The 19,079-nt window shown below is 51.5% G+C and overlaps 11 protein-coding genes across 11 annotated transcripts; 7 read left to right on the top strand and 4 right to left on the bottom strand.

The window, feature by feature from the left end:
- Positions 1 to 387: 387 nt before the first annotated feature.
- Positions 388 to 1,209, top strand: RHO25_004791 (uncharacterized protein; the record flags this gene model as incomplete). Its single annotated transcript, XM_065602594.1, has 1 exon — positions 388 to 1,209. The coding sequence occupies one exon, from the start codon at positions 388 to 390 to the stop codon at positions 1,207 to 1,209; it is 822 nt and encodes a 273-aa protein (XP_065458666.1).
- Positions 1,210 to 1,301: 92 nt separating this feature from the next.
- On the bottom strand, positions 1,302 to 2,657 carry RHO25_004790 (uncharacterized protein; the record flags this gene model as incomplete). Its single annotated transcript, XM_023595701.2, has 2 exons — positions 1,302 to 1,736; positions 1,788 to 2,657. 2 exons carry the CDS (start codon positions 2,655 to 2,657, stop codon positions 1,302 to 1,304), a joined length of 1,305 nt encoding a protein of 434 aa, XP_023457335.2.
- Positions 2,658 to 3,702: 1,045 nt separating this feature from the next.
- Positions 3,703 to 4,893, top strand: RHO25_004789 (uncharacterized protein; the record flags this gene model as incomplete). The annotated part of the gene is made up of 1 exon (XM_023595700.2): positions 3,703 to 4,893. The coding sequence occupies one exon, from the start codon at positions 3,703 to 3,705 to the stop codon at positions 4,891 to 4,893; it is 1,191 nt and encodes a 396-aa protein (XP_023457334.2).
- Positions 4,894 to 5,342: 449 nt separating this feature from the next.
- Positions 5,343 to 6,351, bottom strand: RHO25_004788 (uncharacterized protein; the record flags this gene model as incomplete). Its single annotated transcript, XM_023595699.1, has 2 exons — positions 5,343 to 5,467; positions 5,520 to 6,351. The coding sequence occupies 2 exons, from the start codon at positions 6,349 to 6,351 to the stop codon at positions 5,343 to 5,345; spliced, it is 957 nt and encodes a 318-aa protein (XP_023457333.1).
- A 291-nt stretch (positions 6,352 to 6,642) lies between these two features.
- Positions 6,643 to 6,966, top strand: RHO25_004787 (uncharacterized protein; the record flags this gene model as incomplete). Its single annotated transcript, XM_065602593.1, has 1 exon — positions 6,643 to 6,966. The coding sequence occupies one exon, from the start codon at positions 6,643 to 6,645 to the stop codon at positions 6,964 to 6,966; it is 324 nt and encodes a 107-aa protein (XP_065458665.1).
- A 466-nt stretch (positions 6,967 to 7,432) lies between these two features.
- Positions 7,433 to 9,005, top strand: RHO25_004786 (uncharacterized protein; the record flags this gene model as incomplete). Its single annotated transcript, XM_023595698.2, has 3 exons — positions 7,433 to 7,462; positions 7,515 to 8,618; positions 8,670 to 9,005. The coding sequence occupies 3 exons, from the start codon at positions 7,433 to 7,435 to the stop codon at positions 9,003 to 9,005; spliced, it is 1,470 nt and encodes a 489-aa protein (XP_023457340.2).
- A 972-nt stretch (positions 9,006 to 9,977) lies between these two features.
- Positions 9,978 to 11,724, top strand: RHO25_004785 (uncharacterized protein; the record flags this gene model as incomplete). Its single annotated transcript, XM_023595697.1, has 6 exons — positions 9,978 to 10,004; positions 10,063 to 10,134; positions 10,192 to 10,824; positions 10,890 to 11,492; positions 11,546 to 11,595; positions 11,646 to 11,724. 6 exons carry the CDS (start codon positions 9,978 to 9,980, stop codon positions 11,722 to 11,724), a joined length of 1,464 nt encoding a protein of 487 aa, XP_023457339.1.
- Positions 11,725 to 12,159: 435 nt separating this feature from the next.
- On the top strand, positions 12,160 to 12,996 carry RHO25_004784 (uncharacterized protein; the record flags this gene model as incomplete). Its single annotated transcript, XM_023595696.2, has 1 exon — positions 12,160 to 12,996. One exon carries the CDS (start codon positions 12,160 to 12,162, stop codon positions 12,994 to 12,996), a length of 837 nt encoding a protein of 278 aa, XP_023457338.1.
- Positions 12,997 to 13,815: 819 nt separating this feature from the next.
- On the bottom strand, positions 13,816 to 15,918 carry RHO25_004783 (uncharacterized protein; the record flags this gene model as incomplete). The annotated part of the gene is made up of 4 exons (XM_023595695.1): positions 13,816 to 15,223; positions 15,276 to 15,358; positions 15,407 to 15,450; positions 15,537 to 15,918. The coding sequence occupies 4 exons, from the start codon at positions 15,916 to 15,918 to the stop codon at positions 13,816 to 13,818; spliced, it is 1,917 nt and encodes a 638-aa protein (XP_023457337.1).
- Positions 15,919 to 16,562: 644 nt separating this feature from the next.
- Positions 16,563 to 16,979, top strand: RHO25_004782 (uncharacterized protein; the record flags this gene model as incomplete). The annotated part of the gene is made up of 1 exon (XM_065602592.1): positions 16,563 to 16,979. The coding sequence occupies one exon, from the start codon at positions 16,563 to 16,565 to the stop codon at positions 16,977 to 16,979; it is 417 nt and encodes a 138-aa protein (XP_065458664.1).
- A 239-nt stretch (positions 16,980 to 17,218) lies between these two features.
- Positions 17,219 to 18,722, bottom strand: RHO25_004781 (uncharacterized protein; the record flags this gene model as incomplete). Its single annotated transcript, XM_023595694.1, has 5 exons — positions 17,219 to 17,356; positions 17,407 to 17,563; positions 17,622 to 17,692; positions 17,745 to 17,793; positions 17,845 to 18,722. The coding sequence occupies 5 exons, from the start codon at positions 18,720 to 18,722 to the stop codon at positions 17,219 to 17,221; spliced, it is 1,293 nt and encodes a 430-aa protein (XP_023457418.1).
- Positions 18,723 to 19,079: the final 357 nt, after the last annotated feature.

Below are 19,079 nucleotides of genomic sequence, written 5' to 3'. Positions count from 1 at the left end.
AGTTGAGTGGCGATGTAGTTGAAAGAGTGTTGATAAAACGACTCGTGCTGGCTCAATTGTAGAGTCCGTTGTTGTTGTCTTTATGAATGGTTGGAGTTTCTAGTAGCACACCGTATTTCGGTCTTTGCAATAGCCATCTCGGAGTGACATGCCCGATTCAATGCTGAGCCATGCTCGCTCGTGACCTTCCGTAGTTCATACACAGTCGCGGGCTCCAGTCTCGTGATCAGAATGGTAGCGATCGGTTCGGAGTGCGAGGCCGAAATCGCAAGAATCCAGCAGTGCAGGAGCGACAAACTTGAGATCGTGCAGCAACGAACACAGAAGACGACAGATCAAGTGAGTGACGCTCGCGAACATTCATCGACCTCGCTGTCAGAGTAAATCATGGATGCTGGCAATACGACCCGTCCATCAAGAGCAACCGCCCGAAATGCATTTAAGAGGCCAACGACACTCGATCGTGTGGGGGCACTGATAAGTCGCTCTGCCGGACTCGGAGCAACATTGCACAGCATCAACTATGGCGCATGGCTGCTCTCAGATACTCTCAGAGTATCCGCGCCAATTGTCAGACAAGTGTGCCAACGACTTGGCTTTTCGGTCTCGACTGAGCGCTTTTCAGCTGGCTCATATCGATGCGCAGCCCTCGCAGATCTCCTCTGGGATACCAGAGCTGTGCTACGTCTCGTAGGACTTGTACCTCTGTCGCTCAAGTTTCGAACCCTCTGCTCAGGCCCAGAGTATGGAGAAGACCGGATTCTACACACCACCGCCCTGCTGCATACGGCTTGCTACAGTCTGTTCCACGCAACAGAGCACGTAGCACTTCTGGCTCAGTATCATGTGCTCCCGGACTCTATCTTGCCGGTGGAGGGCGTCAGCCAAGTCTATCTGTGGGCCTATCGATGGAGAAGCGCAGCTCTCCTGTGTACTTTGTTCGAGATCGCTCGCAAAGGTTGGCTCATCCGCAAACGCCGAGCAACAAGAAAGTCGCGGAACGAGACGGAAGACGAGCTGAATGATGCTGCCGAAGACAAGCAATGGTTCTACGAGCTGTTCGTAGCTGCGACGTTCCTTCCGATCGCAATTCCTTACTTGACTTCCAGCACCAAGCCGGACTTCAGTAATGCTTTGCAAGGTGCTTGCGGGCTGATGGCAGGATTGCCGAAGCTCTACACTCTTTGGAAAAGTACGGCTTCGGCTTGAGGACACAGATTGAACTTCTCAACGCAGTGCGCCTTGGGCATCCAGCATAAAATGCACTTGCAAGCGCTCCTATGTAGAATTGCGTATTGAAGTTATTGTCGCAAAGGCACATCTTCCCACGCATGATCGAACCCAGCAGATCTGATCCAGTATGGTTCGCCTGTCGAGACAGAATCGACGACCATGTGACCGATTTGCAGCCAGTCGTTGCGTTTGATGCGGAACTCATCGCAGTCCTCATAGGGTGCGCAGATAGACTGTCCTCGAATCAAGGCTCGAATCAGTTTAACAACGTGACAGTCGTCGTGAAAATCGATAGCTCGTTGTATGATACCGTCCCATCCCGAGGGCTTGCTAGGCTTGTGATTGCGAATCTCGTGCAGTTGTGGCTCAGGAGCACCTCTGGAGGAGTAGATCGCCAAGTCCATGGAAACCTTCCATTGCAGGAGCCGGGCTTTTTGCGCATCTGTCATCCAGTCTTGCTTTCGGAAGACTTCGAGGAACAGGGAAAGATTGACGCAGTGCATCTAGCTCGCAGATTAGCTATCAGATGACAGAGATCTGCAGAGCTTGCTTACGTAGAAGAAGTCGAACTTGACGTGCCGGTCCGCTCGCTGCGCACCTGCAGTGTAACAAACCACCGCGTTGTACATCTCTGCAGTCTTACGCTCGATGTCTGCCGAATCCGGTAAGACTTGGAATTTGGCAGCGATGCTGGCCATTCGATCATTGGCTCTTCCGATAGTCCCCATGAGGAGCGGATTCATGTCAGAGGGCCTTGCGGCATCTCTGAGCTTCTCGTCGCATTGAATCTCGTCGATTAAATCGGCGATAGAGCGGCACGGCGAAGCACTTCCGCTTTCCACTAATGCATCAGCCGACAGCAGAATCCGAGCGATTGCATCGCAATGGCGATTGTCGTGAATCGCAGCCTGGGCAAGTGCTTCCGCAATCACACCGGGAGCCTCGAACTCCACTCCAAATCCAAGGTGGATTATGGGATGGACGACACCTGCGAAGTGTCGTGCCAATAAGCGATCACTTTCCTCAGTTCCAGCAAAAAGATATTTCTGAAGCACAGAAGGCCATCCTCGCTTCTCGATTTCCTGGCTGAAGAAGTGCAAGTAACTTCGATAGTAAGATTCATCCCCATAGAAGCTTTGCAGACCTTGCCAGCTACTCATCTGAGACACTGCATCGTAGTCCACAGAACCTGACGTCCGCTGATAGGCTGCGCTTGCATCATAGCCTTTCTGGATCTCTTCCGCTGAGGCACCCAGTGCGAGGAGAGTGAGTACCTGATGAGGAATGTGATTGTGCATAGCCAGCCCAATTTTGGTGAAGTTGTCGAAGAATATGTGATACTTGTCGTGATTCAGCTGCAACAGCTCGCTTGTCTTTGTTGCTGAAAGCATGCTTGGAGGCTGATCAACCTGTGGCGAGCTCATTGCGACGGTGGTTGTTGTCATGGTCGCCATAGTTTCCTAATGATTGCGTATGTTGCAGTAATGTGAGACTGTTCGTGATGCCTTGTTGTAGCGCCAAGCGGAATAGGTGAGCCAGTCTTGTTGTCGATCACGTCCTTTTGAGATTCAGCCATCTTGGCCGGTCAGCGAGTCTAACCCACATTGCGACGTGCGAATCACATTACAATGCATGTGAACGGTCGAGATGCCTTAGGGATCTCATATCAGACATATCGTGATATCATTCGCTCGTGTCCTTTCCAGCCGCAGGAATGGCATTTCGCGGTCTAGGCATGCGAGCTGAATGGACCTTATCAGGATTGGCGAGTTCACTTGTGACCCGTAGCATGAGATCTCGCAGGTCACAAGGCAAAAACAGAGATGGGCGGCGGAATGCGCTTGATGTCAATATCGTGTCGATGTAGGACGAGATTGGAGGCACGAACGGCCTCGGAAGTTGTTCATCGATGCCAAGAGAATTGGTAGAGTTGGTGCCTCAGGCCACACCGGGTACCAAACTTCACTTCTCACACTTCCCAACTCTTACCCATTCCATCACCTTCTTCAATCGCAAGAACTGCATCGTACACGAAATGATCGCGAAAGACACAGGCCACAGCTTCTCCTTGCATGGTTGAGCAAACTGGTCGAATCGACAGAGTCACGTGCTTTTCATGATCTCCGGCGCTCGCTCTGCTGGCCGAGCAGGAGCCACGATGTCCGAACTCAGCTGATAGCTCGCCTTCGGGTGTTGGAAGTCGCTCAGAATGCTGCTTACCACGAGTCGTTCTCCGATCCGAGCAAGATCGTGGTGTTCACACGATGCTCCCATCTTACAGCTGCGGCCAGCGAGGAAATGCAGGCGACGGTGGGATAAATATGGCGTTGCTGCCTCTGAGGACAGATATCAGCTCAGCACATCAGCCTTCTGCAGTTTAAATAAGTGCGAAGCTCAGGCTGCATCATCCTCTCTTAAACAGTGCCATCCGAGAATATCAGAGCTCCTCAACGCAACAAGATGCCTGCCATGAAGCTGTCCGAGCCCACTGTGGCGCAGGCGCTTGCTGAGATCGACCAGTCGACGTTCGATGGAGATGATCTTGGTCGCAGAGCCGCCTTGATCGAGGCTCAGAACCTGGTGAACAGGCTCGAGAAGCCTCACGAGTTCATCAACAAGATCACCTTGACCCAGCCCATGCAACTCATCGTTCTCAAGATCGCCTCCGAATCTGGTCTCTTCTTGCAACTCTCCTCGAAGCCAAAGACTGTCTCCGAGATCGCAGCTGGCATTGGTGGCGATGAGGAGCTTATTGAGCGTCTCACTCGTCTTCTTGGTGCTACTGGTGTCATCAAAGAGGTTGCTATCGACACCTTTGTTGACACTGAGCTCTCCGCCCAGTTGAAGGACAAGAACGGCATGATCACTGGTGTTCAATGGGTCTGGGATGTCTCTCTGCAGCAGATGCAGAACCTGCCAACCTACTTCAAGGAGACCAAGTACAAGAACCCAATCGATGCCAAGCACCCACCGTGGTGCCGTGTCGTCAACTCTTCGCTGGGCATGTTCGAGTGGCTCAATGAGCGCCCAGAAGTCCACACCACCTTCAACAACTTCTTGGCTTCTCTGCTTTCTGACTTCCCCAAGTGGACTGAGATCTACCCAACTGAACGTCTGCTCGAAGGCTACAACCCAGAGACTGCCCTCTGCGTTGATGTTGGTGGCGGTCACGGAATTGATATGCTCAATCTTGCAGAGGTCCTTCCTGAGGAGTACAAGAATGCCCGACTCGTCCTTGAGGATCAACCAAACGTTGTGGCTGAGGCGGCCAAGCGCGGCCACTTGCCTGCCAATGTCGAGACCGTTCCATACTCTTTCTTCAACGAGAACCCAGTGAAGGGTGCCCGCACGTACCTCATCCACTCATGCCTCCACAACTGGCCAGACAAGGAGTCTGCACAGATCTTGTCTCGCCTCCGAGAAGCGATGACTCCAGGCTACAGCAAGCTTCTCATCTACGAGCCGGTCATTCCAGCCTCGGTTGATGAGGTCATCCCAATCGCCGCTGCTCTCGATCTGCACATGATGTGTCACTGCGCTGCTGGCGAGCGTACTCAGAAGCAATGGGAGAAGCTTCTCGGCCAGGCTGGTCTGCGATTCAAGGACTACACTGGCATCATCGGCTTCCCATGGGGCGTCATCGAGGCGGAGGCCATTTGAATTACATGATTGTTGGATCTCATTTTCGAAAGGCGCAAATGGACGGCATGTGGCAGGCGAAAGGCATAGAATGGTTGAGTAGCATCATACCTTGTAGGCAGGCGTTTCATGAAAATCGTATGCTGAACAACTCATGTGCAACTGCAATGCGCAATGTTTCAACTTCTCACGCGATAAACGACAAAACTCTTTAACATGAATGCTCTATACACTATCTGACGAGAAGCATGCGTACAGCCACGGCTTCTACACACATTGCAATGAGCATATCATCGACCAATCTCCAATTGGCGAAGGCATTAATACATGCTGAAGATGACGCATTGCTCACGCTTTACGCTCAGCACGAACTAAGGAGGGGAGGTTGACACAGAAAGTCCACAAAGGATACAGTCTTTTGATTTGGTTGATGCGACACCTAAAGAAATGCATCATTCGGTAGTGGCCACTCATGCTTTAAACCCAGCATCACGTCTGCGTTGAATGATCGGCCTCAACTGATCTCCTGCCCAACCATGCTCAAAGTCATCCTTCAGATCGAAGATACCTTCTGGTTGAATTGCTAGAGCACGCCCTTTCATATTGTTAGCAATGACGCAAGGTGAAACGTCAATTTCGACACTTACCATGCAATTCGGTGTCAACAGCACAAAAAGTAGCTGCTTCAACACATGATTCAATGCTCGCGAAAGACAGCACTCTGCCAATATCAATGCCTCGAGCTGCCATACCATTCTTGATGGGAGCAACAAGTGGTGTGTCAACGAACCAAGGAGCCAATAGATTACACCTGACACCAATGTCGAGAGTCCTGGCTCGAGTGGCGCGGAACAGACCTCTTACTCCGAACTTGCTTGCGGGATATGTCGCAGTCTTAGGAGAGTCGAAGTAGCCTGCGATGGAGGAGACCATGACGAGTGATTTCTCTGCCAATGGTACTGTGTTGATTCCGTCCTGGATCGATGGAGAATTCCGAGCACCCGGCTTCATGCGCATGTAATAGAGAGCGAGCCAGGTACTGTAGTATACTCCTTTGAGATTGATGTCAATGTTTCGAACATCTGGTGGAGCAAGCTTTGATTCCAAGCTAGGCTCACCAGCTCGCAACACCTGATCGACGACATTTTCCGCAGCAAAAGCTGTCCCGGCGAAAGTCGCAACGACATCGAGCTCCTCCTTTGCACCAAAAGTAACAGCACTTCGAAAAGCGTTGATCTGGCTGTCCCAATCTGTTACATCGCATCGAACGTAATTCACATTGCCTCCAGTTTCGTCAGAAATGTCTTGAGCGAGAGCACAGCCTTTCTCCTCAGTACGTAAATCTGCGATGGTAACCAGGGCACCAGCAGCGGCCCAGTGCTGCACAGTGGCTAGTCCGATTCCAGAAGCTCCTCCTGTGACCAGGCATACTTTGCCTTTGAGTCGAGACACATCGTTGTTGCCCTTGAACGTCTCCATTGTCGACTAGCTGAATTGGTGGACAGAACTTGCCAGTCGACTGCTTGATTGTTGACTTAGACAGAGACTTGAAAATTTGCTCCGAAACTGGGCAAGTGCTTCGGAGCGTAGGATTCCATCTGACTGAAAGTGGTAAGCTTCGGAGCACTCCACCGAGAAGCCTCACCAGTTTTGTCCGTATTCTCATAGGAAGATCCCGAAGCCCACGGAGTTCGGAAAAGTGCTGAAGTGTATAGTGAGATACATGAGAAGGCAGATCGCTATGTAGTGAGGTAACCTATCTATCTCAGCATGTTCGCCTATCCCACCTACCCAACGGACAAGATTGTTGCACGAGATCAAATCAGCTATCCACGATTTCGCATCAGCATTCGTCAACTGCCAGAGAATCTGAGCGACGAGAAGAACATGTCTGGGGAAGATGATCACAAGACCCCGTCTCCCACTCCAAGCACCACATCCTTGAGCTCGACTAAAAGTTCCAGGAGCTCAGAGTTCATGAGGAAAGCTGCCAGCAAGGCAAAATACAAGTTTGCTCAGATCGGCATGTCAATGCTTCCACAACCAATGCAGAACACAGATTATATGAATGCGTCTGGTGGATGGTGGTTCTGATTTTCGGAGTGGGACATTTTTAAACATGCTAGGAGAAGTAGAATTTTAGGCAGACACCGCTGGATTTCGATAAGTTGCACCAGGTCGACAAGTATGGCGTATTCTCCTTGCTCAAGTAGACATCACTTTTACAATCGAAATGTTTTGCTTGTGGCTGTTTCAGAGAAATAGTATGTCTTGGCACATCCATAGGTGAAGTGTCGGAAGAGTGAATCCAAAAGCTTGGCATTTCGCTGACCGACCACAAAGTAGGTCCGAAAGTCAGCCAAGACCACAAGCGTCAATGTGTAAGCCGAATGTGATCGATCTAGAGTGGCAGATGAAGCAGAGTCGCAACCATTTGCCAGTCACTATAGCAGATCGCATCGAGTGCTCAAAGAAGTCTTGACAGTAGTCCTTGTAGTCGTTCATTTCCAAGTGCGAGATGGCTGCACTGTCGATATTGAGCAGTTGTCTCAGCGCGGCAATGAAATCATCACTGCTGTTGCTTGTGTTGGTAAGTCGTTCCACAGAGGATCCGGTACAACACTTCTGACGATTCATTACAGACTCTGATCAGCATTGCCGGACTATGCTTCTACCGATTGTATTTGCACCCGTTGCGGAAGTATCCCGGCCCAAAGCTCTGGGCTGTAACGAGATTGCCATGGATTTTCAGCACCGTCAAAGGTACCATCACTCATGATGTAGCGAGACTGCACGAGATATATGGTCCCGTCGTTCGACTTGCTCCAGACGAGTTATCGTACATCACACCAGATGCCTCGAAAACGATTTACCAGTCGAATCCGGAATTCCCAAAGGATCCAATGCATCTTCCACCGTTTCACAATGGTACGCCAGGAATACTTGCTGCAGACAAACATAACCATACCAGATTTCGAAGAATGTTAGGTCCAGCTTTTTCCGATAAAGGTATGAGAACCCAGCAGCCGTTGATCCAGAAGCACATCGACCTATTGATGGTGCGACTGCGAGAGCGTAGTAGCATTGGCTCTGTGGATATATCCGAGTGGTACAATTGGGTGACATTCGACATCATCGGGGATCTCTCTTTTGGCGAATCCTTCGACTGCTGTCTCAATGCTCGAACCCACGAATGGATTGCATCGATTCAAGGCAATGTGAAGGCGATACCCATAATTAATGCCATCAGACGCTGCAAGCTCGATTGGGTCATTCCTCTAATCGCTCCAAAGAAACTCCTGGCCATGCGCAAAAGAAATGCAGACTTCACTGAAAGTAAAGTCGATCAGCGCCTGCGACACAAGGAAGCTCGCGGAGATATCTGGGATGCAGTCCTCTGTGAAGAAGATGACCGCAGCAAGAAATCCAGTGGCATGTCTCGGCAAGAGATCATCAGCAATGCCAGTGCAATCGTGCTAGCTGGAAGTGAGACCTCAGCAACACTACTTGCAGGTTGCACCTGGCTTCTATTGCAGAACCCACACGTTCTCGAGGCCCTCAAAGTACACATAAGGAACTCGTTCACCTCTGTCGAAGAGATTGACCTGATCAGTGTGGGCAAGCTAGACTACATGTCTGCCGTTATTGACGAGGCTCTCCGATTGTATCCACCCGTACCAATGCAGAGCAATAGGATTGTGCCCGAAAATGGTATGCTGGTGGCTGGGGAGTGGGTACCAGGCGGCGTAAGTCCTTACTCGTGCGTTTCCAAGTTGGTCGCTAACACGAGAGCATAGACTTCTGTCGCCGTTCAGCAGTACGCCGCCTGCCGATCAAGCTCAAACTTCCGCAGACCAGATGAGTTCCTGCCTCAGCGTTGGCTCGGAGACCCAGAATTTGTTGGCGATAAATCATCTGCATCGCAACCTTTCAGTCTCGGAGTAAGGAACTGCATCGGGCGACAGCTTGCTCATGCAGAGATGCGTTTAATTCTAGCTCGCATGATCTGGGAATTCGACATCCAGCTTGACGCAGCCAGAATGGGAAACACTGACTGGCTCGGACAGCAGCACGTATGGATCTTGTGGGACAAGAGTCCGTTGTGGGTACGACTTCAGCCGCGAGCTGCGTAGAGAAGTGGTGTATTCAATAAAGCTGCGCTCTCGTGAAATTGACAGCTGCCAGTCGTTGCGGATGCGCCACAATAGATCTGAAAGCATTGCGAACAACATGAATATTCGGCGAGCTTGAGAGATAAATGCTAAGCAAACTGAATTTCTAGTGTTGACTGACCACCATGCTTGCTATAGACTATGCAGAAGATGCCGAGATGACCGCTTCCAAACAGAAACGTAATCTTCCAGATCACGTTATTTATCGCAAGAGAGGACGCAAAGTATCCAGGCAAGCCACAGCTTATAGGTCTTTGGTAGATTCTGCTCGAAGTGATTAGTCTGCTTGCTGCTTCTCCTGGGTAGACCGGCGATGAAAGCAATGTACGCACCAAATGGAGCCTCTGGTGCATCTGGTTCTGCAGCATCCCATACAAGGGCCTTGGGACCATTGGGGTCGTGGACCTTAGCCAGGTCTGGCATTGACATTGCAAGTGGAATGCACAAGCTGAGGAGTAAGAGTACTTTGGTCCACATGATCGGTCGTGTCTTGGGAGGATGTATGCTCGAACTTTCGATGAGCTCTTCTTCAGAGGGTTTGTCACGAATGTAGCGAGAGATTCAATATCCCAAAGTAGTGCTGTGAGAGAAGGGCGGGGCGCAAAAGAGCATTCATGCACACACGTGCCGACGTCTTGGCGTTCGGAGTGCGAGTTCGCATAACGCTCCGATGTGTAGCAAGGCATCGGGGCCGTGGTGTCGGCAGCACTGAGAGACAGCCGCTCGCGTACGGAACAGACTGTCAATTCCGTTGACATGGAGTCCATAAACACTTTGACGTGGAATGAGATCCACTTGGCTTGCCTATCCATAAACCATTGTACCAGATGCCGTTTTTGGCGACGATCGTTCCACTCTTGCAATATTGCTTGAACAAGCCTGCATACGTGCCTGTCTCGACAGAGGATCCTGATACCGACAACGCCTCTCAAGATGGAGTCTCGATCAAGTCTGAAGATAGTAGGTTCTGTGGAGACTGCACATCTAAGTGGTCGGCACTGACAATGAACTTTCTTAGGCGGTGGTTGGCGCTGGTCTTGGCGGCATGGCAGCCGCGTTCCGCTTCGCAAAGCAGGGACATGATGTCGAAGTACGTGCTCTCGAGACACAGATGGAGCAGCTGGAACTGATGATATCCCTTTGATAGGTCTATGAGCGGAGACCCAGTGCTTCGACCCAGGGAGGAGCGATCTTCATCATGGGTGGCGCGACTCGCTGCCTTGAGCGATGGGGATTGAAGGAGTCCTTCTCGTTGATCTCGGACGTGATCTCAGCACATCAGTTCCGCAATGCTTATGATAATAGCCTGATGATGCAAATGCCTGCCGCTCAGGACTGGGGCTCAGATCGCCAAAGTGTGGTGAGCCTACTCCACGACCGCGCAGTGGGAGCGGGTGCTCGTATCTCATTCGGCTCGGAAGTGGTCTCGATCGAGGAGAGCGAGAGCAAAGCCACCATCCAACTCAATAACGGCGTCACTACGACCGCAGATCTCGTCATTTGTGCCGATGGCATTCTCTCGCGCCTGCGGTCCAAGGTCTTGCACACATCAGACTACTCACCCATGCCAGCTCCTTCCACACACTATCCGGTAGAGATCCCTTACGACGCGCTGGTGAATGATGAGAACGCCAAGAGCTGGATCACCTCTACAGATTCGATATTCTGTACTCGAACTGGCGGGTACGCTATGGCAAGGTACCACAGCAAGCTGAGACGCCTCCAAGTTATGTTCTCGATTCAAGCCGTGGATAACGACAACCCGAGGCTGTGGGACGAAGTAAGTTAAGAGCCCAAATGCTATGGAACCCCAATGCTGTGAAAGCCCAATGCTGACATATTCAGCACGGAGACCTTGAGTACGTGCGCGAGTACTTCAAGGAGTGCCACCCTGCCTTGACATCAGTGCTGCAGCTCGCGAAGTCATGCTGCCGCTGGCGCCTGGCTTCCATGCCAGAACTTCCTCAATGGTCTAGCGAGCATGGCAGGTTGCTTCTGCTTGGCGATGCCGCTCACGCCATGCTTCCAAACGCAGCCCAGGGCTTCTCTTCGATCATTGAAGACATTGAAGTGCTCACAACTCTTCTTGAAGGCGTGAAGAAGCCAAAGTTCCAGGAGATCGCCAAGTCATGGCAAGAAATTCGCATGCCGCGTGTGACCAAGATGCAGGCGCTGTCCCAATTCAATTACGATCTTGGCAATAAGATGAGCATGATTTGGAGCAACGCTGCGGGTAACGGCAGCAGCGATGCTGCACCATACACAAATGAGAAAGAGGGAGAGAGCAATAGCCAGTATGAGGGCAGCACTCAAGGTAACACGCCCGATGGTAGCCAGCACGGCGGAGACAAGGAGTCCGCAGCGATGGACGACCGCGCAGATGCGAACGCTGACTTCGGATCGCCGCCATTCCAGAAGTGGCTTTATGAGTATGATGCAACGGAAGAGGTAAGCCACCCAGGAAGCAGTAGTGTGAGCATTTGCTGATGCAAGCCATACAGACCAAGCTTTACCTCAAAGAAGCTGCTTCGAAGGCAGCGCCGAAGAGTATGTGAGTTGGAACGGTACGACCTCTGGCACTTCCAGCTAACAATGTCGCAGGGCGGACTTGCAGCTTGAGCGGGCTCTGGGTGCTACTTTTCTGTCGATGAGCGGTGACGATGGTATTCTTGCGCAGTAGACCGGCGTTCGGAGCATTTAGTGCCACATTAGAGACATGAAACATTAAGCTGTGCTAAGATTGAATCGCGTTTTGGAGCTGTTGTCGTCTTATTGAGAACCAGTTCGCGTGAAGTTTGCTGCAGACGCTGGAAATACAACCAGATTCATTATCAGGCAATTACCATCAGGCGTCAGCTAAGTCGGTTCCAACATCCGGTAGCGCCGTCTCTGGCACATTTAGCTGTTGGCATGAGGAACTGAGGTGCTCCAGGCTATGGATGTTCGAAGGTCCGATATGTGCCAAGAGTTTCGCTCAGCGGCCTGCTCGCTCCATGTCGGTGGCAATGTCCGGTTTGAAGATCCAGCTCCTACATCGCATGCGCCAACTCGAAGTAGTGAAAACTGATCAGATAATCTACAGATCGAGCTTCACTCTGAGGCATTGTAGAGAGCCATGTCTAACACCAAGAGATATGCCCTTCTTGGGGCCACGGGGGCCACCGGATCTGCTGTGTTACGAGCACTTCTTGAGAAAGAGCACAGTGATCTCGTGTTGAACATCCTCGTCCGATCAAAAGACAAGCTGTTCAGAGCATTCCCCGAGCTGGAGCAGAAAGCCAAGTTCTCGATAAACATATTCGAAGGCGATGTCGGGAATCGATCAGTATTGGCGTCGTGCCTGGCCGAGGTGGGCACCATCTTCATGTGCGTGGCACAAAATGGTTCGCAAATGGGCACAGATCTGGCACTCTCAACAGCGACTGCAATCCGAGAGACTCTCTGGACTGCTCGCAAACTCCAAGGCGAGGGCGAATTCGAAGCGCCAACAATCGTCAACCTCAGAAGTGCCTCGCTGAATCCACCACTAGCCGCGCAGACGCCGAAGGTCGTGCATAAGGTGGTCATGTTTTGTCTGCACTACTCATATGCAGATGTAAGACGGGCGTGTACTGTGTATGAAGCCGCAGCTGCTGTCGGCCTCGTGAAGTACATTTGGGTCGACCCGCCAACGCTCCACGATGCTCAAGGAGAGAAGTGTACTGGATATGCCTTGATATCTTGCGGGTCACAGGACAAGCAGGCGACCGCGTTGAGCTATGCGGATTTGGGAGCTGCAATGACTGAGATTGCTGAGCGGCAAGACGAGTTCAGGGGCCAAGCAGTGGGAGTTACTGCCACTGGGAAAGTGAAAGAGTCCTGGGTTGTTCTGCTTGGCTTCCTTGTTAACGGGGCCTTCGGTAGAGCGACAGGTTGGTGGAGCAGTTGCTGGGCTCCAACACTCCTCGACTGAGGTCGCTGTCATCCGTACATTCGCATCGAGCCATTTGCGTCGGAATGGCCTCATATTGAGCTTGGGCCACAATCCATAGTTCTCAGCATTTCTCATGACATCCATAGAGACGTCAGTACGCTTTTCAAGCTGCTGGCTGTGATTGATTTTCCTCTGTCGTCAAGACGAGAGAGGTTGTTCTAAACAGAAACCTATCCAGGTGCTGACGCCATGCGTAGAGATGGGTTCGGTGGATGGTGTCGGGTACGGGACGGAGCATGGTGTGGACGAGCAGAGTGCAAGAATGTAATCTTGGAAGTGGAAAGAGAAAGAGAGTTGTTGTTGACTTTGCATTGGTGCCTTAGGCAATTACAGTATGAAGCTTGGCAAAACGTCCCGTCTCGCATTCCATAGCAGTTTCCTCCCGCTGCTCTCAACTTCATCAATTCGAGCGACATTCGTCCGGAAATGCAACATCTGAGCAACCAATGGCACTGAATGCGTTACGAGGGGACATGATTCGTCACGGATGAGCCGGTTTCGTGAAATTGCCTCAATCAAATGCTATTTCTCTGCTACAACACGACCACCCGGTCGAGCATGAACGCCAAACGCCTTGCACCGCAGCGCCAGAATGGTCTGTTATAGCCATGGTCTCGGGACTGAGACAGTTACGTCCGAATCACCTTTCAGGTCTCCCTCTTGAAGACGACTTCTGCTCTCGCACCCAATCTATCGACTGCTAGATGCCATTCGCCCTCGTCAGCATGCTGTTCAAACAATGCTTGAAGATAGAAAATGGCCTTCAAAACTCCCAGCGGTTCCGATTTGACGCAATACTCATGCCTCATTCAGGATCTCCGCTGAGATCTTTTCCGCCAACGCGTACACGGTACCCATAGGCTGCCCATCAATAGCGAACGGGAAAGACGATGAGTCGACAACGCGTACACCTTCAACACCTCGCACACGCGCTTTCGAATCGAGAACTGCCATCGGGTCGTCCTTCTTGCCCATCTTGCAAGTACCAACACCAGCGTAATAAGCATCGGAGGTCTTGGAGATGTACTCGATTATCTGCTCGTCAGTCTGGTACTTGGCACCTGGTAGCAGTTCAGGTCCGGCAATGACCTCCTGCAGCGTCTCAGTCGCAACAAAAGATCGGCAACGTCGGAAGGCAGCCACGGCCAACTCCTTGTCTCGAGGATCGGCGAGCCATTGCGGGTCTACCATCGGGTTCACTGCAGTGTCATTGCTCGTGATGCTCACTGTTCCACGACTGAAAGTGGTCATCAATGCTGCAGACATGCTGAAGTAGTTCTTGCCATTGAATTGCGGCACGAACGTGTCGTCAAGCGCGATGTATGAGAATGTTGGCCAATCAGCTGGATACTCCGCATCAATCTGCGCAGCAGTGCTCTCGCTGAGCATGCCAGGCTGGTGCTTCTCAAATGCGAAGAAGTCTTGGCCAGGGTTTGTCAGCAGACCTGTTCGGAAATTGTTGTACTCGTAGATGGAACGCGGAAGAGTCTCCTTGCTGCCGAGCAGCTGGCTGTGGCTCTCCACCTTGACCGGGTACGTCGGGCCAAGAATGATGGTATCATGGAGATTCTTGCCCATGCCGGGCAGATCAGAGAGAACTGGAATGCCGAGGGGCTCAAGCACCTCTTTGGGTCCGACACCAGAGACCATCAGGAGTTGAGGCGATCTGGAGAAGCCTGCTGCCACGATCACCTCTTTGTTCGCCGCAATCTTCCACTCGAAGCCATCCGTGTTCACGACAACGCCGGTAGCCTTCTTGTTTTCGTCGAACAAGATCTTCTTGGCCATTGTTCGAGTGTAGATGTTGAGATTCAACTTCTTGCTGTCCATCAAAGCTTCGCGAAGGTATGATGTTGACGAAGTCTCACGACGACGAGTGTGAGGGTGTATGGTGTGGGTGATGTAGCCTCTGCCAAGGAGGTTACCATCGGAGAAACCAGATGCTTGCGCAAAGCCCAACTTCTCCAAGGCTTTGTCCACCCAGGACGAGATGGCGTTGGTGAGATACGGATAAGCGACGTTGAGTGGACCGCCTTCGGCAGAAAAGGCAGAAGTGGAATGCACAGCCGTGGCGTTTGCTGGTCGAGGATTCGTGTTCGGGCCTGACCACTTTACGCCCTTTTGGAAGTACGGAAGCCAATTCTCCCAGCTATAGGATTGATCTCCAACCTGGTCAGCCCACTTTTGGTAGGCTCCTTTCGATCCTCTGGCCAATTGTCAGCATGATGAACTTTCCCACGCAGATCGAGACAACTCACCTCTGGTACAACATGGCCCCACGAGCTGTGCTGCCACCAAGCGTCTTGCCCTGCATGTAAAACATCTCCCGGTTCGCCAGGCCCTGGAATCAATCAGTCTCCGCTCGAGGTCGACCTTCCGCGATACATACCGGTTGTGGAGTTGTGTACTGGTACCAGTCGAAAAGTGGATTTTCTACCAAAAGTAGTCAGTAGGAGGTACAGAGATGTCTGAGACGGGTCTTTCGCGAGCTGAAGATGCCTTCTAGCGAGTACACTTACTCATGTACCCATTGTCGAAAAAGTAATTGAAGAGGTACATGGGAACTTCTGTCGCGTTTCCGGCATCGATTTCATAGAAGCCTCCCGCTTCAATCACTGCAACAGAGGCCGAGCCATCTTGCGACAACCTTCGTGCCATCGCGAGGCCGGAAGTTCCGCCACCAACAATCACGTAGTCGAAAGACTGTCCTGGCCAGCCATACATGCCAAAGTGTGAGCTGAGCAAATCTTGAGCCTGAATGCGTCCGTCGAGCTGTGCCGCATCTTCATCAGAGCTCCCGAACAGGCTGGACAGGATTGGGATTTGCGCGAGGGTCGGCGCCTGCACGGCAGCCATACCAACGGCTGCGACCGCAGCCGTCAACGTGATTTGTCGAAACATGATGATGAGAGTCGTCTGGTTACGCCATTCAGAGAGAACTGTGCTCGACTTATCTATGCAGTAAACATTCCGTTTGACAGCTACAGCTGTACACGCTGTGCGAAAGCCGAGCATTTTGCCTGCGCAATCCTCACTCAGCGCTGTCGCATATCGATGGCCATAGCTTCGAGGCCACAGAGCTCGGTCGGCGCATGTCTGGTAGGCAAACTGCGTGTACAGAATGGTGCTGTAGAGGATCGACGAATCACAAACCGCAGGACTGCTTGTCTCGGCGAGCGAAGCAAGTCGCTTTGTATCTGACAGATCACGTGACCGGCATACCAAGCTCAAAGGCTGCAGTGCAACACTTGACCGGAACTTATAGGAAGCGGCAGTGACGTTTCCACACGGTCACAATGGTAGCTGGTAGACTGGTCACTGGATGCTGCTACATTGCCTTTCTCGTCATCGCTTGCTCCTGTCAACGACAGCACTCATTCCTGTGAATACCGAAGACAACGCCTTGAACGAATCCATTTGGTTATGACAATGGCGAATACAAAGATCGGTACTGAAGCGATCGCCGTCATTACGGGATCATTCTTGTCTGGTACGAAACGAGCGAAGATCCGATGAAGTTTTGTTGACACCGGCCAGGCACGATCATGTCACTGTTCTTGTTGACAATACCTGTGATCACGAAGAATACTTCTGAGGGACCGCATCTGATCCGACAATGGAGTGATATCTTCCACAGTGGACACCGTAAAGGCCCGGGAATTGCCATCGCCACTGCTGTCCTGTATGCATTTGGTGCATATACGAAGAACTCCGAAGGGCAGTCATACGGCATTTTCCTTGCAGCAGCCGCAACCACCGTCTCTATGATCCCATATACCTGGGTATTCATGAAGCGAACCAACGACGCGCTGTTCGCTGCGGAAGAGAACGGAAGGACAGACATCTATGACGCTTCCGCACTTGTGCAATCATGGAATCGACTGAACGCAATTCGAGCACTCTTCCCGCTTGCTGGAGCCGTCTTGGGGATGTTGGGAACGACTGGGCTCCTCTCCTTCTAAATGTATATTCTGAGATAGCGCAAAGGTCGAAGCTGCAGTAAAGGCTATCTAAGCCCACGCGATATATTCCAATGCCCAGCAGATCGGAAACAGCGTCTGCTGGAATTTGCCAATCAATTTGTCAACTCCGCTCTACTTTCATGCTCATATCCATCTACGGCCTGGCGTTGCTTAACTTTGATCTCGGACGTAATGATACATCTGCGCCGTTTCATTGACTTCTAAAAATGTGGCACAGATCAAATGCGAAAATCCCGAACGCTATTGGGACTGTCCAACTCGGAGCTTGCTCGACGCTTCCTGGGGGATGATGCTGGATGCACAGCTTTCACGAACGCCTCGATATCTTCTAGCAGTAGCCTTGGCTTCTCGATTGCCTACCGAGTGATCAGTCATGTCTCCAACCCAGCTGAGAGAAGCGACTCACCGGAAACCGGCCACCACTAGTGTGCTTCTTGAAGAAAATCAATTTCGCTGTCGTGGCTGCCCAGCTTACTGGAACAGGCATGACATCCTTTGGAAACGTGGAATATCCAAACGGCTTCTCAATAAATGGTAACCGCGGCGGTGGCCCTCCGACGATTCTGTTGAGCATGATCGTCAGTACGAGTCCTTACAGTGTTTTTGAAGACATGCGCTTACTTTCGAAAAGCGTATAGCCCGCGAGGAATGCTTTCTGTAAGCCAATAAAGTGCCACGGTCTCGAGCACTTTCTGTTGATCATTATCAGCACAAGCAGCTTGCAACAGTCACAAATCCACTTACCTCGAGAGGGGGGTCTTCATCTGACCATTCGAGATACTTCTCGCCAACCCTGAAGATTGTCAGTCACACGTTGCCATGCTTTGGCATTCGAACAACATACCAGCTCAACATCGCTATGGGACTTGCTTGCAGTGTCAGACCAGTAGTTGCAGGTCGTGTGCCATGCTCCGAGGCATATGCCATTCCAGTACGAAGAAATTGCACGCATCGGCGGATGTTGTTCTTGTCCTCTTCATCGACATACAACTTCTCGTGATCCACAGGAGGTGCCATCAGAAAGGTATTCACGTGGAAAGCTTCACAAGAGGAAAAGGCCAATGCCTGAATATTGGCGATTCCTGCCCCGAGGCCGCCGCCATGAGCAATGTAATGATCCAGACCCAGTCCAAGCATAAGTGAATCGAGACAGTACGCTGCTCGAACTAATGAGTAATCGACGTCGGTCGTTGGGCCAGAGGAGAACGCGGTCCCTGGTAATGACGGCACCACGATATGGTATGGCAGTGTTTCCGGAGTATATCTTGCTGCAAGCCGATCAAGTATCTCGAGAAAGTCTACGAAAGTGCCGGGCCAGCCGTGGTAGAGTATGATGGGTGTAGCATCCTGTCTTTTGGAGAACAAAGCCACAAAGTGGATATTGAGCTCCAAGTCTTCGTCATCTTTGAGTGCTACTCTGAAGTTGGGATACCGATTTATCCTCTCTTCGAATTTTCGCCAGCTGAATGTCGTGGATAAGACTTCCTTGGCTTCAGCAACCCAATCACGACGCACTCCATATCGACGACCGATTTTGGTGTTCGAGTTCTCATAAACTGCAGGCGCTACTGGCGATAAGCGGACCAGATCTGTGAACAGCTGCAGTTTCTCCTCCGCAATATGCACTTTGAATGGCGTCGGTTTGAGGGTTGCTTTCTTGGGTAACACTCCATACTGTTGCATCAAGTTAGAGTCTCGGTGACTCCCGCATCGTGTCGACATGTTTTGCTGAGTGCTAGATCTCGAAGGAACGCCAACGCCACCAACAACATCCTTACTGTAGGAGGAAGCGACTACTTACAGAAACGGTATCGACTCCGTGCCGATGTTGATCAACCTCAGGACCGAACAATGTACGGGATATCGGAACGCCGCAATGACCGTGCCGACTGAGAGCAAGTGGTCGTGTGAGCTCGAAGTGTGCCCAAGGCAGCGTGCAGCTGTTAAAATGCCAAGACTTATGTCGGCGAGCGAAGTGATCAGCACATGCCTACTCCGACACAGCTCTAACAATATGAATGGCAGGATCGAGCGTAAGCTGGATAGCGCTGAGATGCCAACATACACCTTTCATCGCTT

This window comes from Cercospora beticola, chromosome 3 (genome assembly GCF_033473495.1).
Source record: "Cercospora beticola chromosome 3, complete sequence".
Taxonomy (NCBI): domain Eukaryota; kingdom Fungi; phylum Ascomycota; class Dothideomycetes; order Mycosphaerellales; family Mycosphaerellaceae; genus Cercospora; species Cercospora beticola.
This window is presented reverse-complemented; position numbering and strand designations above follow the sequence as displayed.